The sequence below is a fragment of the Branchiostoma floridae genome, chromosome 2 (assembly GCF_000003815.2).
Source record: "Branchiostoma floridae strain S238N-H82 chromosome 2, Bfl_VNyyK, whole genome shotgun sequence".
NCBI classification, from domain to species: domain Eukaryota; kingdom Metazoa; phylum Chordata; class Leptocardii; order Amphioxiformes; family Branchiostomatidae; genus Branchiostoma; species Branchiostoma floridae.
Genome location: NC_049980.1, coordinates 23,666,793 through 23,686,031, shown reverse-complemented (window position 1 = coordinate 23,686,031; position 19,239 = coordinate 23,666,793). Strand labels below are relative to the sequence as shown.

At 38.1% G+C, this 19,239-nt stretch overlaps 1 protein-coding gene across 10 annotated transcripts in view; it reads right to left on the bottom strand.

Moving 5' to 3' along the window:
- Window positions 1–921: 921 nt before the first annotated feature.
- The window catches only part of LOC118410550 (transient receptor potential cation channel subfamily A member 1-like), a 27,846-nt gene continuing 9,528 nt past the window's right edge, over window positions 922–19,239 (bottom strand). For 5 of the 10 annotated variants that reach the window (XM_035812316.1, XM_035812315.1, XM_035812313.1 and 2 more), the window contains 26 exons: window positions 18,978–19,089; window positions 17,493–17,519; window positions 16,398–16,497; window positions 15,788–15,974; window positions 15,166–15,316; window positions 14,687–14,851; window positions 14,220–14,329; window positions 13,894–13,984; window positions 13,032–13,052; window positions 11,642–11,673; window positions 11,219–11,310; window positions 10,962–11,094; window positions 10,318–10,395; window positions 9,875–10,014; window positions 9,295–9,470; window positions 8,891–8,974; window positions 8,392–8,504; window positions 7,274–7,389; window positions 6,825–7,026; window positions 6,350–6,400; window positions 5,289–5,382; window positions 4,076–4,234; window positions 3,623–3,764; window positions 3,099–3,209; window positions 2,547–2,685; window positions 922–2,327 (listed from right to left, as the gene is read on the bottom strand). In XM_035812316.1, the coding sequence (XP_035668209.1) occupies window positions 2,301–2,327; window positions 2,547–2,685; window positions 3,099–3,209; window positions 3,623–3,764; window positions 4,076–4,234; window positions 5,289–5,382; window positions 6,350–6,400; window positions 6,825–7,026; window positions 7,274–7,389; window positions 8,392–8,504; window positions 8,891–8,974; window positions 9,295–9,470; window positions 9,875–10,014; window positions 10,318–10,395; window positions 10,962–11,094; window positions 11,219–11,310; window positions 11,642–11,673; window positions 13,032–13,052; window positions 13,894–13,984; window positions 14,220–14,329; window positions 14,687–14,851; window positions 15,166–15,316; window positions 15,788–15,974; window positions 16,398–16,497; window positions 17,493–17,519; window positions 18,978–19,089 (2,853 nt within the window). In that variant the 3' untranslated portion in view covers window positions 922–2,300. Of the gene's footprint in view, window positions 2,328–2,546; window positions 2,686–3,098; window positions 3,210–3,622; window positions 3,765–4,075; window positions 4,235–5,288; window positions 5,383–5,524; window positions 5,690–5,943; window positions 6,046–6,349; window positions 6,401–6,824; window positions 7,027–7,273; window positions 7,390–8,391; window positions 8,505–8,890; window positions 8,975–9,294; window positions 9,471–9,874; window positions 10,015–10,317; window positions 10,396–10,961; window positions 11,095–11,218; window positions 11,311–11,641; window positions 11,674–13,031; window positions 13,053–13,893; window positions 13,985–14,219; window positions 14,330–14,686; window positions 14,852–15,165; window positions 15,317–15,787; window positions 15,975–16,397; window positions 16,498–17,492; window positions 17,520–18,977; window positions 19,090–19,239 lie in introns of those variants that run through there. The other 5 variants (XM_035812318.1, XM_035812321.1, XM_035812317.1 and 2 more) reach the window with 4 other exon arrangements.

The window sequence follows — 19,239 nt, the reverse complement described above, 5'->3', positions numbered from 1 at the left end:
TACTGACGTAATAGTCTTAAGAATCTGCCCTGCGAAAACGTCAATGTTCAATGTATTTCAGACCTTGCCCTTAGGCTAATTTCACGCATACCACTGCGCCTTTCATTGTTGACCCTACTGCACTTTATATGGACAGAAAATAACGTGATAATTGTTGAGATATACATGTGTTCTATTGGCGGATTTTTACTTGTGATTGCTGCATTCGTTGTGGGTGTCTGTGACCCAGGTAACAGCTGGGGTTACTATATTGACAACTCTTAAGGTTGGCGTCAATGTCGTGGGATAGGAAAAGTCACAAAGACAAGCGTCAGACAGCAGAACTGAACAAGCTACCTGAGGTGTGAGCCGAATTCATTCTTGTCATTCTTGTCAGATAGACCCTTCCGTTCAGTTCCAGGCATTGCAGCTGCTCATTACTACACCTTACTCAGTTGTATGTCATAAGGATTTCCCTTGTAGACTGTACCATCGTTTCACTAGGAAGAATATGTTTAATGTGAGTTAACGTTGCCAGTGATGGGGATACTCGCCCCTGGCAGGTGTTTTGGACAAACCAGTACTTCACACGTTCGAGCGATTTCAGAAATCAATGGGGGTGGTTCGTTGCTGTTCAAGGACATTCGATCAAGATAATGTTGTTTTTTATGTGTGGAGACAAGGGGAAAACATTTCAAATTTCACGTTCCTAACATTGCTTTGTTTTCTTAATTTCATTTTTTAGGTTTTCCCGCGCCGCCGACAACAGATAATCATGTTTGACGTTTGAGTTTCTGATCTTCACATTGATGGAAGAAGTCATTTCCATGCGGTCTATTACTTGCAATCTCACATAATGTTACACATTTTAACTTATGTGTAATCAGTAGTTGAGACAAAATTGTTGCTTATTATAATAACGTTAAATAGTTTGAGTCAAAATTGATGTTCAGGAAAATTATTCATTTATTCAAAAATATGCAGAAATTAAGTCGCTTTGCACCATACATTGTACATGTACTGGCCTAAAAGTACATCACTTCTAATGATTAATGAGTTCAAAAACAAAAACTGACCAACATTTGAATGGCTTACCTTAAGAAATCATGATTTATACATCAATTGCAGAGCTAAAATTTTACATTCCATCATCTTCATGATTCGTGACAATGTTCAAACTTGAAATCATGCATAACAGCAATTATTTTCAATTTGATATATAAAAAGACTATACATCAGCAGTTAGATGTATTCTAATTATCAGTCAAATTCAACAAATATGTATGGATGAAATTACCACCAAAGTAGCTACCAGAGGTACATTGATTGTGAATACAAAAATATATAGTTTCTGCAGTCTATTATTGATGCTTGAAAGTCATCCTAGATCCTTCATTCTATCAAAGAATGTCAGTTTTTCAGTAGTCAAGAAATCTATCTACATGTAGGATGTGATTAAGTTGCCTTGATACATGAACATGCAATAGTTGCTGGTACATACCAATGTTAAATAGGTTAAAAATCAGCCAAGGGAAGATGTCAAAAGTATCTGAATCTTAATGGCAACAGCTAATATGCCTGAGTGTCGCAACATGATTTAGATAGCATAGTTTGGAAATACATAGTAGTCACTGATAAAAGCAATGTAGTTTAAACATTTAGATACAAGTCAATCTAAAAAACTTCAAATACTAGCTGCCAGGATTATTGTCTTTTCTCCTAAAAGTGTAACAAAGGTTATCACTAAATTTGGAATATCATCATGATCATCAAATGCAACATACTTAGCAAAACAGCATACATGACTAAATTATTACAATAATAAGTCACTAACAGTGCTTTTTCCAATCTAGTCTAAATTTTTCTACATATAGGATCGTTTCACCTGATGTAACACAGCTGCACATTGGACAGCTTAAAAGTCTGATCAAGGTAAGTCATATTATGTTTCATGTACCTTAACAGCATACATGACTACAATCACTTACAGTTCTTTTCACTATCTACAGTTTTCGACAAATTATTTGAAGAGAATTGTTCCGCCCAATCTATCAAAGCTGCAAATTTGACAACTTAAAAACAGATGATTTTACAGGAAGTGCTTCATCAGATTATGATACTCTACAGGTGCAGGCAAAATTCTACTGGCCATTTGCCCTAAACATAATATGCATGTGTAGAGTAGTAAATGATCTACACCTACTCTGAAAATCACAGGGTTGTTAGTAACTCGTTACCCTGTACATAATAGCCATTATGATTACACACATAGAGGAAGCCCACTAAACATTATCAGCTGCCTGGTGCTGGTCTATGCTGTGTCACGCATGGCTAGTTCCTGATGAGCCCTGTACAACATAGACAGGCATATTTAGCAAATGACAGAAAGTATGCACACTTGAGAATGTTTAATATAATATACAACAATGTACAATGTAGCTGTTATCAACCCAGACCTAAATCATGATTTTGAAAATACAACACTCTTCAAGTCCTACTCTGTGATGGCATATCAACGACCTTGAGACAAGGTCAGGTACAAAATGTGGTTATCACGATGTCCTTACCCTAACAGTTGACTTTATCCTCACGTCCTGTGGAGGTTGCCATGCGTCCCCTCCTGCCATGTGAGCATGCATGTCACCATCAGGACCGTCATCGGAGCCAGGAGACACGTCATTGGACGGTGTGTCAGACAGGTCACGCCTTCATGACAAGTGATGGTGGAAGGAAGAATGGAAACATGATTATTGAATATTGAATTTTGAATAATGAATATTGGTAACCCTGTCCCGCTGATGACCAATTCAGCTTCAGGGATCAGGTAGGTAGGTAGGTAGCTATTGCACAAGAATCTCTTTTAGTCGTAGTGCTAACATTACATCATCACGCAGCAAAATTCACCCTATCTTTTTGTGACAAACAGGTGCCATGATATCTATTTGGTGACCATGAAAATTTTTATGCAGTTAACAAACATTATCTGTATATCAACAATTAGTCCAACAGATGTCTATGTTAACTCTCTTAATGATCTTCAAAGTCTTTTATTGGAAGACTACCACCTACATGGTACTTTACAATTTTTTTTCAGTGAACATCAGATGAAAGGAACTTACCTCTCTAATTCCTGTTCCCTCCTCTGCCTGCTGGAGGTTCTGTGAGACTGGCGAGACTCTGGCAGGCCCTTCTCCACATCTCTGTCACGGACACCAAACGGACTGTCATCCCTGGCACGGAAAAAACAGATGGTCAGGTTATAATAAGTACTTTTTGGAAATCCTCATCATGACCGTTTTCTTTAAGTTTAAAGAATTTGTTCAGCGCAAAGCCACATGGACCACTTCTAGGCAATGTATTGATTCTTTACTGTAGCCACACCTGTTCTTCTTAAGTCAGAAACATCAAGCTTACCTAAAGAAAACCCTAATAACGGGATTTGAACCCGGGACCTGATTAGATGATTGCATTTTGCTCCAAAAGTTTAAGTTTTAATAAAACAAACAATAATGTTTAAACTTTCTTTGCAGTTTGCCGTCTTGTTCCATCCATGGGGTTCTCAGACAAATAGTATCTTCCAATAGTAACTAACTTTCCGGTGTATTTGCCTACTGGAAGACAAAAGTTGCGACCTATGACATACCTGACTTCTCTTGCTAGAGGTGAGCTTCTGGGTGACCCCCTCATCCTGTCCCCCCTGCCGTGGTCGCCCACAGACAGCGGCTCCAGTCTGCTGGGGCCCCGTACCCCCATGCTGCTCTCACCCCCTCCTCTCGGCTGGAAACCTATGAGTGAAGCAACAGTAAAGCGATCAACAGCTGGATACAAACATTCTTCTGTAAAATGGAGACTCTTCAAACTTCATACCCAGATACATCCGCCAATTAGAAATTAAAAGGTTCTGTGTAGCTGTCAAAACACTGTGATAACAGTATTTCCTCCTTGAAACATGTACTAAAAAAAGTAATAAGCAACAGATATAGAGAAACTAGCAAGCCTTGGACATCATTTCTTGTTACTCCTGGGTTTCTTGTGATATGTCCATCTGCAGAACCCTTAAGTTAGCTTTTGATAATCGTACTGACTGCATCCTTACCTCCCTGAGACTGAATGTCAATCAAGTGCTGCAGGAAGCGCTTCATGGAGCTGTTGTCATGGCGCATGCGATCAAACATCTCGTCCTGCCGCAGCCGCAGGTTGCTGATTTCATCTCGCAGGGTCTTCACTTCTTCCTGCACCTGGGACACCATTGCACCTGCAGAGGGTAAAGGTTGGGTTTCATCTCATCTTTGACCATGCTAAAATAAACCTTTATGTACTGAAACCATAACAATCAGGGCTGTATACAGCTTTAATTTTCTTCTGTGCCAACCTGTTTACGAGTCCATGTTATCAACGTTTGTTTTTAAATCTGTCATTTTCACCTTATGAAAAATCAACCATCAATTATACATCAAGAAGTTCAGACTTTTTTTATAGAACACCTGGGGTGAAATTTTTGTCTGTCCTAATAAGCAAATTTCCATCCCAGGATGGAGGGACATGTACTGGAAACAGCCCTGATAATGATGCATTCAATTATTGGTACTCATGCACCCCTTCATATGCTGTATGTGTCATGTAGGCATTTCATAAAGATAGTCATTTTTGAGATATCGTGTTTTGTAATGCAGCTCTCTTTTGGTCATTACAGCACACAGCAGCAGTGACGGATGAAAAGAATTTGCGAAAAGTGCAGCACAGAACAATGAATTCCTGAAATGGTTTCTTTGCTCAGTAATACAAAAATCCAAGCAAAAGTACCTAAAAAACAGTTACAACGTGGAAAAAAAATAAAAGCTGATGTGGAGATAAGGGTCTTCCATGATGTGGAAGCATATACGTGACACTGTGTAGCTGGTGTTGATGACTAAGATGATGCTGTCCCCTCAACTCATTCAGAACAGTATGGTACATAATGCATTTCAGTGCATCTACCAGTAGAAATCAAAACTGTGATCTGTAATCATTGGACAGGGCTTGAAAGGGGAGGAAACTAAATACTGGAAGGGCAAATCTTACCATGGATGGCTACTCTTACGCTGTCTGGTATTGTAATAAAAATATTGGGTTTGATTAGCGACTTGTGAGTACAATTGAACATTGACATAGACAAGCTTATGTAAAACAGGGGCCATGTACGAGTACAGTATGTATGTATGTATGATCCACACAGCTCAATACTTGATGAAATACATAATAATATATTACATGTTTACCCAAAATATTACATAGAGTTACATGTCAAATTAGTCACATGTAGTACTGACCTGATGATCGATGGCTGTCACTCAGCCCACTGTCAGTACTAGCAGGATAGACTGGTCTGATAGGTCTAGGCTGGTCAGAGGAAGTGCCCTCATCCTGAATGGAAAATATTGTGCTTTAGATAAATGATAGGGAACACATAATGGACCAGGTACTATTCTACAGACGGTTTATTCATCCTTTAACATAGGACTTTGATAAACTCAAAGTTTTTTTTCTTTATTTATTTATTCATTTATTAAGTTCAAGCATTTCAGGCACAAGGTGCTCCTATTTTTATCTCTGTGACTTTTTCCATCTTCTTTAGAATGCTCCATCTTTGAAAAAAACTATCATAATGGTGTTTGCATTGTGTGTCATAATCATGATAGAATTGACAAACCTCATTTCCTTTATGGGTAGGCTTTGTAACAAATGATAAGTAGATAAGAACCTGAATGACTACAAAAATATTGATGATTAATTAAAAATACTTTGAATTTCCTTTTTTTAGTGTTTCAATGTACTGTAGTTCATTTGTGCATGTGCAAAAATTCTACATTCATGATAAGTGGCTTTATCTTTTGTGATCTACAAGTAGTGTATTACTGACCAATAACTAAACGCAATACAGTTAAAGATTTTGTATCTGGATATTAAACTTATGAGTACATTGTAAAGATTATCTTTTTTTCATAATGCATGCCATGTCCACAATGCTTCAAAGTTACACAGAGTACTTACTAATACTCGGTGAGGATGTTGCATAACTAGAACATTCTGAGCAGCACAATGAAGGCAGACAGAACAGGTGGATAAGTCATGGTGGCAGGGTAAGGAATCATGGCATGATGACATACATTATTTGTCTGGTAGCTTCTGACAGAAGGTTACCATGTATACTGATAAGTATTTGTTTGAAAGAGTGAAATACACCTTTAACTCCTCTGTTTACAGGCTGGGGCTTTCCATTAGGCAACTGTGATTATTTATACTCTTGATAAGTCATAATGGTTGTCTGAATTTCCACAGTTCCAGAGCTGCTCATTTATTTGTACGGAAGATCAAAGAACCAAGAACTTACCCCCGGCTTGTACATCATCCGCATCATCTCATGCATTTGTTCAACCTCTTCCTGGAATACAAAATTAATACAATTCATTTTACTTAGTTGGGCTACATGTCATTGACATTTTTCAAACCTCCGTCACAATTTTCTGACAAATGAATTATTAGATCTTTCTGCAAGTCTCATTCAGATGAATATCTTGCTTTGAAAAAGATCATTGCAGCTACATGTAGAGTGTGGGTTCTGTCAACAGTTACCATAACCACCATTAATATTAACCCACCTGGTTACATAAATCCATCACTTTGAATGAAAAACAGTGGGTTTTGAGAGATCTTTAGTGCATTACCCCTTAGGTAAGCAAAGTTAGGATCATACTCAGGTGTGCATCATACTGGGGGTGTTGGGTTGGAGATCTGTTTGGATGTTTTCAGGGTGGCAGAATTATGTACCCTGGTGGAATTATGTTCACTTGGTAGATGTTACCAACCATTATCTGGAATGTGATCTTTTGCAAGTCGTCCCCTTCTGCAGACGTCATGTCATCGTCGTAGTACTCGGGGAGAGGGGCACACTGGGAATGGATCATGGCCTTGAACTTCTCCCGCTTCTTCTTTGACATGCTAGCCTCCAGACCGAGGATCGTCTGTGCCTGCTGCATGATGGCATTGGACACTGCATTGTCATAAACCCTGTGGAAAAAAGACATAAAGCACATAACATTACATGTATTATATTGACTTATCAGTTTAGTACAACACCTTTGTATACTATTAGTTAACTCATGTTTACTGACTGACTAAACTCATGTATTGTTGCTTCTACTTTCCTATATATGTTTGTTACATCATACTTATTAATAAACTGTACCTAGCCTGTCGAAGCATGAATGTATAATAAAGGTCTAACCATTAAGTAACTACCAAGATTTTTACTCACCTTTGGAATGTGTCTGACAAAAGTGCGATGAAGAGATTGATACACAGGATTGCAGAGACAAAGAAGAACATGGCAAGCAGCAGGTCTGCAAAGATCGGATCTTCTGCATGTAGGCCCTGCAAACAAGTGCACATTTCAGCATAATGGTAACACCAGATGTAATGGTTACATGCATTGATGTAGGTTAGACATCCAGGTAAAAGGATATGCCAAAAAGTAGTTACCCAAACTGGATATTGTTTTGGAAACAGTCAGACGTTTGTCTTCCGCCCATTTTTACATCTTGTTTCATGGTTAGGATAAACCTGAGTGTTCTTCATCTAGATTCCTTTTACATATCAATTCACAGCTAGGATATATAAACCCTCTCATGTTTAAATATGTAAAACATGATATGCACCTGTTATAGCAAAGATGTTTTAAATATTGTAAATTGGTTTTAATTCAGTGGAAACACCAATAAAGTCATCTTGTATCTTGTATCTTGTATCTCTCCACCAAGATCTCTTCAGAGTCACTGACGAAAACTACTGGATAGTAGTTGAAACACCTGACCGTTTCAAAAACCATATCCAGTTGCTTGAGTAACTACTTTTTGGCGTAATGGTTACATACATATCTCAAACACCTGATAGAAACACTACGAAAGCATTATGGCTTTTACAGTTTGTTACTATACACCTGATCATATGATTCACAAATGTTAAAAACTAATTTAATTTGTTCAAAAACTGCATAAGTGTTCATTGACCTGGACAACATAAAATGTAATTCAGCCAAACAGTACATTTTTCACTCGAAACAAGTTATCATCCTCTTCCATTCCCGTATTTATCCCTCTCAAACTGTCCCTTATCCACCCTGTTAGGCTTAGGTCACATTTTGAAGCCGGGGCCCGATCGGGATGCTTTAAGAAACGAAAAATCACAATGTATACTTAGAAATATTCACAAATTATGCCCATGACTCTTATTTTGACATTTTGTGCATTTTGGTGCATTCATATCATTCTTTTCGCTCCCGAAAGCTGCCCGGCCAGGCCCCAGTTTGGAAATGTGAACTAAGCCTTACATGTACAAAAATGTATGTGATTGTGCATTGTAGCATGAGATACTCACATCATAGTCATACTCATCCACCAGGGTGAGGCGGAACATGGTGTACAGCATAGTGGGGACATTCAGGAACCCTGTCACACCTCTGCCTCCAAACAGCATCCAGAAGGCACAGGCTGGGGAAAACACCAGGCATTTCACAACAATTATTACAAGCAGATCCTGCAAAAAGAGCTCTGCAACCGACCTGAGTCAGCTTACAGATGTGCCCTATGTGGCAGAGACTTTCATTCTCGTATAGGACTGTTTAACCACAGTCGATGATGTAGGGCGGATATCAATTAGGATTTTACCATCATGGTCAATACTGACCAAAGGAGGCCATATAGTAGTATTACATGTACTATAAACCTGAAACAGTGTATGCTGTATTATCCCAGGTATCTTTGAGGAAAGGGCTTCATATAAGCTTCTCATTTTTCTCCTTTCGCAACATAAAAATGTGACAAAAATGAATTAAATACAATCTCCATAATCACAAGAACACAGAAACCATAGTTACCGAATGGAATGTAGAACTCCAGGTAGAGGTAGACGAACCTGAGGATGTCATAGAACATGTGCGACAGGATGACGATGAAAGGTCCTGAAAAAAATTACACCAATACTTTGTTGTAGAATTTAGCAGCTTTTGAAATCTGGAACACATTCAATTGATCAACACAAGACAACTAAACACAGATACTGCACCATATCTAAGGCTACAGCTACAGAATTTGCTGTTTCAAGGAAATAATGCTCCACTGGAAAGGAGTATGCAATTCCATGTGCTTCATTGCCTGTTAGAATCAAGATTTCCCTCCTCTGTTTCTATACTGTTTTCATCCATCATTTCCACTTAAAATGTCTGATAACCAAGGAGATGGACTGATGTGCCTTGGCATACATCTTGTCCTAGCATCTCACCTATGGCCCTGAAAGCACGAGCATTCTTCATGAGACGAAGCCACATGATGATGATGGTGAGAGCAAATATCCTGATGTGCCACCTGGCCAGCTCCTCGCTGTGAGCAAACACGTCCACGATGTGCGTTGTTATACACACCAGCAGGAGGAGGTACAGCGTCCAGTCAAACAGATTCCTGATGGGGAAAAAACAACATTTTACATCAGTTATCAACCTCATGAAACATACATGTTGTGCCTCGATCCAAGAAATATCAAGCTAAAAGGGAAACTAGTTTGACTCTCAAATAGTCTAACTTCCAATTCTTCAAAAATTGCATTATGTACAATAGAATGTCCAATTCTTAAATTGAGAGTTAAACTAGCACAAACAAAGTACAAAACAAATTACGTTTTAGGTAAATAAAACGCCACATGACAATTAGAAGTGAACACTGTCACAATAAATCAAGAGTGTACAGAAGGAACTGTAATAATAATGCAAAATCATGGAGTCAAAAAAATCTATTACATTGATGAGACTACTTTCTGTACTTCAGCTATATTTTAATGTACAATATTTGTAAGGTGGTTTATTTACCAGAAATCCGAGAAATAGGAAGATTTCTGGTCATGGATCTGCTCGATCTCCCTGAGAAGGAAAGCCCTCTCCTCAGGCCATCGCGGGTGACAGAACGTCAGGTCTTTCCTGATCTCCTCTGTTCGCCATTTTTGCCATGCCTGGGGACCGACAGGGAACAGACCATGACATTATGTACAATATGGGCATGAAATGGAATGAAAGAGCTGAAGGCTGAAGTCTACTTCCTATCCGTACATTAAGGAATCAAACATATTTGTGGGTCATAGGTAATGTTTTTCCCCACATCAAATTCACTATGACAGTTAAAAAATCAAATATCACATAGTGCAAATTTTGTCCACTCTACTATCACTACATGAAAACAAATATCAAACATTCTTCTACTTAGTCTAAACTCTACTATATTCCAGATGGCATATACATGTAGATATAGAACTTACCTGAAACTTTTGCTTGTCTGAAAAGAACTCCTTCAGTTCCACAATGATATGGTAAAATGTCAGCAGCACTGCTATGCTCTGGACAAAAGTTTGGGAAATGGTGTGGTGTGGTGAGTCATGATATCATCTTTTTTTACTCATCTGACTAGCACAACTAATGTAACAGTTCAGATAAAGCTCCAGTTTCTATACTATACTCACCGGTCCTTTAAACAAAGACTAACTTGCTCCAATCTGGTTCACAGGAGCAATTAAAAGTAACTAGATTTATAAGAACATGGGCTGGATTTGCCAGCAAACAATAAGAAACATTTCAGGATTAGATGTTTTGTATATTACATATTCCATGACTTTCCAGCCTTTAGCAGTTGCAAAAGAACTACTTATTTCATGAACTTTACACTAAAAGGAAAAAAAAACAGACTATTTATATGATTGTATGTCCTACAAGAGGCAACTGGTAGCTTAGCAATGTTCACATCACATACCATAAGCTTCAATCTACATGTATGTCAGTACCAAAGTAACCCATAACCTTGGAGTGGCCTTCAGGTCACACCTTGAAATGACCTCCAGATCTTGCTACGTGACCATTAAGTATAAAAATTAATTTAAAAAAAAAAACAAGAAATAAGGGTACTTACAGAAACAATGATTCTCCACCAGTCCTGTGGGAAGGTGTAAGTGAACCTAACCCTCCACGCAGGTGCCACAGCCAGGGTTGTCCACATCACAATGAAGATGAAGTTAAGGAAGAGGGATAACCAGGCTCCTCTCCTGTCAGGGAAAGAATAAACTATTGAAGGGACATACATTTTTAACTTGTACGTATGAAGTCAATGATTGAAAAAGAAGTACACATTGTTGAGTCTTTTTTTAATCATGAAATGAAAGAAATTACCTTGCAAATCTTTTCCATTTCATAGAGATGAGTTTCTGGAATACAGGGTGCTGCAGAACCTCATACTGTTTGTACTGCACTGCGACTTCCATCTGTGGGGTGGAGCAAAACAACAGTGTTGACCTACCTTGGACAGAAAATACTTAGTACAAGAAAAACAGTCATGCAAACATGCACATGCACATACCCTAACACACACACATCCTAACACACACACACACACACACACAAACTCACACAGAGACGCAAACACATACTGACACGTGTTTACACAAACACACAAATGCACTTGACACGCATATATGAACACACACCCATGCTCACACACACAAACAGCACACACACACAGTAACACACACAAATTAAAACACACACAATTAAGTAGTCCTGACTACAGAAACACAGAAACAACCCAAGACTCACTGGTGTTTTGGCAAGACTGTCAGCAGCTTCCCCTGTGAACATGAAAAATACCATACAAAATGATTTTCTCATTCAAGCCATTTGATACATTTGTACATACATGTACCATGATCATACTACTTTTCTTTAGTCAGTAAATGCAACTGTACCCATGCTTATTGTCACTTGAGGCATTGTATTATGGTATATTGTGTATCATTCAGCCAAGCTGTAATATGATATCATCAAGCCATTGCACTTGTTCAAAACTTGACCTGAGGCTTGTGTAAACATTCATTCCATTAGTGACTGTTTCTGATCAGCATATTTCACAATATTTCCAACAAACAGAATCGAAGTCGTCGTGAATGTAAGTGCTCTCAATGCAAATTACATGTACATTGAATTGAGAGCACTTCATGTCTTGAAAAAGATTGATGACATTGTATTGCAAATTGGATCATTGTAGACTTCACACTTTAACTGCACACGTACATTTTGTATTTACAAAAACTTGATCAATTAACCACAGACAGTGACTCCTTTTCACAATCTGGTAAAAAGTATCCATCGTAATGATCACTTCTCTATAGAGATTCATTCATGAATGTCAATGTACATCGTGCATTATACTGTGACAAGGGCACAAATCTAAAGCATCAAAGTGTTTGTCATAAATATTTGATACATTTATAAGATTTTACTTCCAGTATCAGCTTTAGAATTAGTGTTACATTTTGTTAGTATTGCTGGTGGTGGAAGTGCAATAAATTGTTAAAGCAGGATTTGTCAACTTACATGACTCCATCTGGTACCCTAAGACGGCCACATTTAAAAGACAGTTTCATCAAGGCTTTCACAAGACTGCCTCATACAACTGGGTATCTGAAACGTGTATGTACAACTCCATCTGGAATTGCTGATACTGCATTAGCAGATTTTAACTGATCATCGTGTGTTTTTTAATGCATGTGGCACTTATTGGGTACCAGACAGAATGATGAGAGCTGACATTCCTGCTCATCCTTGCTCCAACAGAAGGAAACACCACATGTACATGTACGGAGTCTGATGGAGCTTCATGCAAGGTTGCAGTCTTGCACTGCCATGCTCAGGGACAAACCGCAAAGCATTCTATTAGGTTGTGTCAAATTATTTAGATGCCTCATAAGAGTCCAGCATTTGAGGGAGATTTTTTAAAAAGCATTTTAACGTATGTATGAAGAATCACTGTCTTTACTGCTACGATTTTGATTTGATTGATGCAAACGAAACAGATTTCCTCTGACACCAACCTATGGAACACTTTCTGATCAGTGCCTCACATGCTGCATAGCATTCGTGTGTTAGTAATGTTAAGCCCTTGCCCCATCACCAGACATAACACTAAGGATATGACTTTCCACGTTACCTGCAACTTTCTTAAATGATTCTACAGGAGGGGGAAACAGAAAAGAGAGGTATATTGAAAACATTTTAATGGTGGAACGAGCATCTATCAAAGCATTTAAGGCATGGTGAGAGCATTGTGAAAGTCAGGGATAAGGAAACATTGAGCACAACTATAGCTACAAGAAAGACCAGCAACTCAGATAACGTTATTAGACATTGTTCAATACAAAATCCTGATGTATATGAAATTTTTTTTAAATCTATTGATGAGTAGCCAAAATTACTTGAAGACAGGGTGCTTACAGTCAATTTGTCATAAATAGTCAACTTAAAGGTTTTAAGTCCAATTGAATAAGTAACTTTCTTTAAAATGCATGATTTTGAACAATTAAATTGAAATGATCAGAGTTTGAATAGACAATGATGCACATTCATGTAACCCCTGAAACATTTCAGGTGCAATATTTGAATGCTGTATGGAGAAAATTGTTGTAATATTGCAGCTATCTGCTAAGGGCCCTCCATGTATGTCATCATTGTCTATCCAAGATGAAATACCACCATGGAAACTAAATTAACAAGCACATTTAATCTATGTCACATTTTTGGATGTGAAAGCACGTCTAGCTCTAGTCTGACCAGGAACAACAGACAATAAACAGGATAGTGATTATTGACCACAATGGTCTTAAAGCCTTTAAATTGGAAATGGATAGAGACCAATCCTTTAATTTCTTAAGTTTCCACTTTGTAAATAACAACCTTCATTGCAAATTGATGACTATGGATGAATTATCTCTGTTAAGAGAGCCAGAAGAGAATCTTTTAAAAAAGCACACCAGGGAAATGAAATCAAGCACAGATTTAAGATGGTAACATACCAGGCAAGACAGGTTCGATGTTGTTCAGGTAGTAGTACTGTTTCCTGTTGGCACGGTCTGTAGGATGGAACTGGTTAAGTGCCTCCTTTGCCTGCAAGAGAAACAACATGTCATCTCATACTTAAGTCAAATCACTCTCAATCAAGATACTTGGAAGTTTGGCAAGCTGTCTTGTCCATAATTAGGCAACCAATGTAATTTTGCAATGCCATCAAAACATCTATCTTATCTACAGTATGGATGAAACAAATTAATACAAAAGAGCTTAGATAATATTTTCAGGCCTAGGGAAGACAAAGGCTGTGACTGGAAGTATCTGTACTGACCACAGGAGGCATTTTGGTGATCATGTGAGTGATGCAGGCCTGTCCGCTGTAGTCCTGCACCCCTGCCTCAGCACCCTGCTCTACCAGGTACCTGGCTGTTTCACTGCGGTCTTAACAATCAAAGGAAACAAGGAAAGTTATTGTAAAAACAATGATAGTCCACGCCATAGACTCCATACATTATGTTTCTGTTTTCCTAGCAGCAATGAGAACTGCAAAATACAAGTGCTGAAAGATTATTTTTCTATACAAGATATGGCCAGTATCACAAGTTTATTCCCATTATACAATATCATGACTGTACATACTGCTTGTTAAACCTGTTGATTTATTCATACTCCATTCTCATCACACATAAGTGATGCAGATTTTGTGACAGAATTTTACTTTTTTTCAGCACCACAACACCTCTGCACGAGTGCTACTACAGTTTCATTCCTGACAAAGGATAATGACAAATGCAGTACCTAGCTCAGCTGCTAGGTGGAGTGGTGTCCTGCCCTTGTAGTCTCTGGGTTTCTTAAAGTCAGCATTGTGCTTAATCAGCATCTTTAATGACATCACTGCATCATTCCTCGCAGCAAAGTGTACTGGCGTCTGCAGCTCCTCTCTTGTCTTTGACTCGATGTCCGCTGTAATAACAAATGAGAGGGATTATATCATTATGTAAAAGTTCCTCCATTTCCATGTTTTTTCCAAGACTATCTTTTTTTACTCAATTGTCTAAGTTTGCTTGGAAACAATTTCTGAGCAACTTCATGAATACATGTATCAACTTCATTGTTATTCTATGCATGTTACTCCATCTAACACTGGAGAAACTTATCATTTACTATCATAATTACCAAATTTGTCAACCATTTTTTTCATTCTATTCCATCTATGCCAGAGACTCTAAAATGATACATCTAGATCTAAAGTGAAGAGACAGTTGTCCTAGTCTTACCTCCATGCTGGACAAGGAACTCCACCATTTCTGGGTAGTTGACTGCAGCCGCCACGTGCAGAGCTGTTCTTCCGTACACATCCTTCTGATTTGGGTCCATGCCTTTCCCCAGCAAAAACTTGGCCACATCGATGTGCCAGGCTCGTGCAACCTGACAGGACAGTTATGTTGTGATCACCAAAATCCAAATCTTTCTAACTGGCCTCTCTTTGAAATCATAGGGCAGTAACTGCATAGCAAAAGTATACCTTTCACCATAACTGATTCAATTTCCTACAATAAGCATTTCTTCTCTTAAGCACAGTATTCTTTGTCAGGTGATTTCCTCAGATACATCTCTCAATTAGTTGTTTTCTAGTAGCTGATTGTTTAGAAGATAATTGACGGTTTACAGCATGCACTTCTCTCAAACTTCTCAAAGCAAACAAGACACAAAAAGCCAAAAATAATTTCATCAGGTTGGTAGAATATGGGATATAGGAGAATTCTTGTACACAGAAATATCTAAAGGACTAACTGAATTATAAATATCATGATGACAATGCATTTCCTTCTATTTTTTTCCCCTGAATAGAGTAATTAGGAAAGACAGTACCGCTGTGATTTGTAAAACACCACCCACCTCATGTAGCACAGACTGCCCATATCTGTCTGTGGAGTTCACGTTGGCTCCATTGTCGATCAGATTCTCCAAGAAATCAAGGTCTACGAAGTCGTCACTTCCGTCAACCTTGCCCAGCTTGGCAAAGTACGAGATAAAGGCACGATTGCTGGCAGAGGCTTTTCTCTTGGCTGCAGTGTCACCAAGTCTGAATAAAGAGACAGTACTATTAGAACATGTAGAGTTTTGCAAGGGTGACACCACCATGTATTGTTTCTTGAAGTTACAAAAAAACAACAATATTCAAATCCAAAATTTGATACCTGGGAATACCAAATATCAAAGTATGTTCTTAGAAAAAAATGCTTGAAACAATTTAAGTGAAAATATTTATGCTGTGTTCTGAACTCATCAAGAGTACCTGAATGCACACTTACAAGGTAAAAATGGACTTGGATCCTGAATTCCTGATCAAATTGATCCTAATGGTACTAATTTGTGACTGACCCATAATACAGCAACTGACCTAGTACAAAACAGCAAGGGGTAGTTTTGCAGTTAAGGAATATCACCAAAGAACATTAGATTATACAGCATACACACTCATGCAGTATACAGGTAAGGTCTTTACCCAGGAAATCCCAGTGCGGCATCAATTTGATCATCTTCCACATCATCGTCCAGATCACTGGCCAGCCCTTCAAGCTCTGGCTTCTTCTTAACAGCATACACTGGGGGCAGAAAGAAGTAACACAGTTCAGGTTGGCCACATTGTATAATAGCAAAAAATTTCCCCTAGAAATGAAGATATCCTGACGCTCTTCTTTCTCTTGATATGGCATTACATGCATGAGGATATGGTGGATGTACTGATGGGCCTCTTAAATGTTGTATTTTTTTCTTGCTTACAATTACGAGTCAAGATTGACAACACGGCTTAAAATGTTCTCTAGCTGAACAATACTTGTTACCTTTTCGAATTGTTTATTCATAAACTGATGAGCTTAAATGTATTTATGATTATGCTAATGTAGTATACCTTAGCAACTATGACAGTTACATATCAATAACTATCTACTAAAAGATTATTTGATTCACATTTTGTCTGATACAAAATAGAGTGAACTAAAATTACCCCCCAAAAAACAGTAAAAGTTGATCAGGGTCAGACATCACTATGATACTAAACCATTCTACTACATGACTGTATACTACACTAGACATAACCATACTAAATGAACACTCCAAGGCTATCGTTATGTCTTAAAAAAGCACTGTTAAGTCAGAAACAAATCATCCTCACTTGTGAAGGCGCAAAACATCTGTTTAGCTGTTTGGGACCCTCACAAGTAATGATGAAACAAACCAACACATTGTAATTGTACCAGCACGAGGGAAAATTCAGAGCACCAGTATTTGAGGCATCACTTTCTTCCAAGGAAAGGGAAACAAAGCGGTGCCTCTTCACAATTACAACAGCTTTCAGACAGGGCAAGACAAAAAACAGTAGTTTCTGACAGTGTGTATTTCTACAGATAGAAAGGGAGACAGACGAGAATATTTGAAGAAAGTGTAAAGAGTATATTGTATTTGTTAACATGCATGCTAGAAGTTCATAAATCTAGAAACCATGAAACACAAGTTAGTAAATAAATTGTATCCACACATCTACATCTAGCACAAACACAAGACTGACACTACAGGTATTAGTTTCACCTGGACCCACCTGTCTTGGGTTTTATGTGTCTGTAAACTGCAGGGAAGTGCAGACAGGGGAACGATCAGTGGTGGTGAGATTAGTCAACAAGTCACACTGTCTGGTTAATAACTGGTTAACAAACCAAGCAGGAGGGGAAAGAACTTGAATTCTTAAATTTTCAAGTCTCTTAACTTTGGAAAGATTCACATGAACCAATCAAAAGATTCAAGATCTTTGATAAATGACTCAACAACAGTGAATGCAAAACATTTTTGTCTATTTTCAACATGTACTAGTAAGAACTAAACCAAACAGTGTAACTATGTTTGAAACAGTATGAATACAACAGTGGGTGGAAATTCATCTTAAACTTCATTTCTATATCACATGAAGTTTGATTTGATGTCAGTAGAAATTTGACTTTCTGATATGATGTTATACAACTCATTAGTTACTTTGATGGGTGGTCAGAAGCAAGGAAAGATAGATTTAGTTGAAATGAAGTTATTTCAAATTTCACACCACTGAGCATTAGTAATCAATCACAAATTACTGACAGGTAAGACATGGCATGCTGATCCATTAGTGTGTGTGTTTATGTGTTATCACCATTGTAACAAAGAAAGCTTCAGAAGGACAGATTTGTCTTATTGATTGAGGAAAATCATGACCAACAAGATGAACAAGTCATCTACAAGTTGACTTTTGAAACTGTCGTGATAATATAATTGTTTTCTACCACTTTTGAGTTGTAACCATTTCTGAAGCATCCTCTGAAAACTTGTGCTTTTAGAGATATCAATTTGGCAAGGTAAAGAAGCAATATGTGAACAGACACCACAGACACCAACATAGCACAGACAGTCAACAAAAAGTGTCATGATAAACTCCCCAGACAAGCAAATGCAAAACACATTAGCTAGCAGGTGCATAACAAATGTCGGTTTTTAGCACAGCAGAAAAGTTACATTTCACAAATCAATCAACTCAAGTTAAAGTTACATTGCATGAAATCAAGACAAGTCGACATAACACAAAAATTGTGCAGGTACAATTTACATACAAGATGATGACATATATTTCAAGGGCACATAAAATTAACTATCACAAGGATCCTGGTATTTCAAGCCTTGAAGGGATACAAACTTCCTTGTGTCTGTGAGGCATCTAACATTGTTGTACCACTAATCAGTAGTGAAAGTTGCAAAAACTCTTCTAAGTAAGGCATGTCTAATATTACATTGTAACTTTTTCCTGTGTTCCACAGGTTGCGTAAACTGGTAACCACACACTCTTGAACTTTGGAACCATGTAGTCCAAAGAGCAATTTATGACATTTTATTCAATAAAGCAATAAACATTTGTCAAATGTTTTGCAACTTTGCTTGTGGAGGTGCAGACTAAAAAGCCTGAGCATAGCACTTCGTTTGAGCAAAATTCTTCATGGGACGATACCGTAATATTTGGCCTGGCAGTTGACCTATGGCCCCTGAATCTCATGAAAGGTCATACCTGTTTTGTTCTCCTGAACATGACGGCGACTCGTGTTGTAGTTTCTCCACTTAGAAACGGCTTCTTGTACTGCTTGTGCAGCAGAGAACACGTTTGCAGCTTTCAACACTTCCTATAGGAGCAAAGAATAACTCAGACTTGTTGTAATGCAACGTACAAGACCATAAGTGGATCCACCAAAAAGTAGTTACTCAAGCAACTGGATATGGTTTTGGAAAGCGGTCAGACCTTTCGGATAGAATACACGAACTGCGGGGACAGT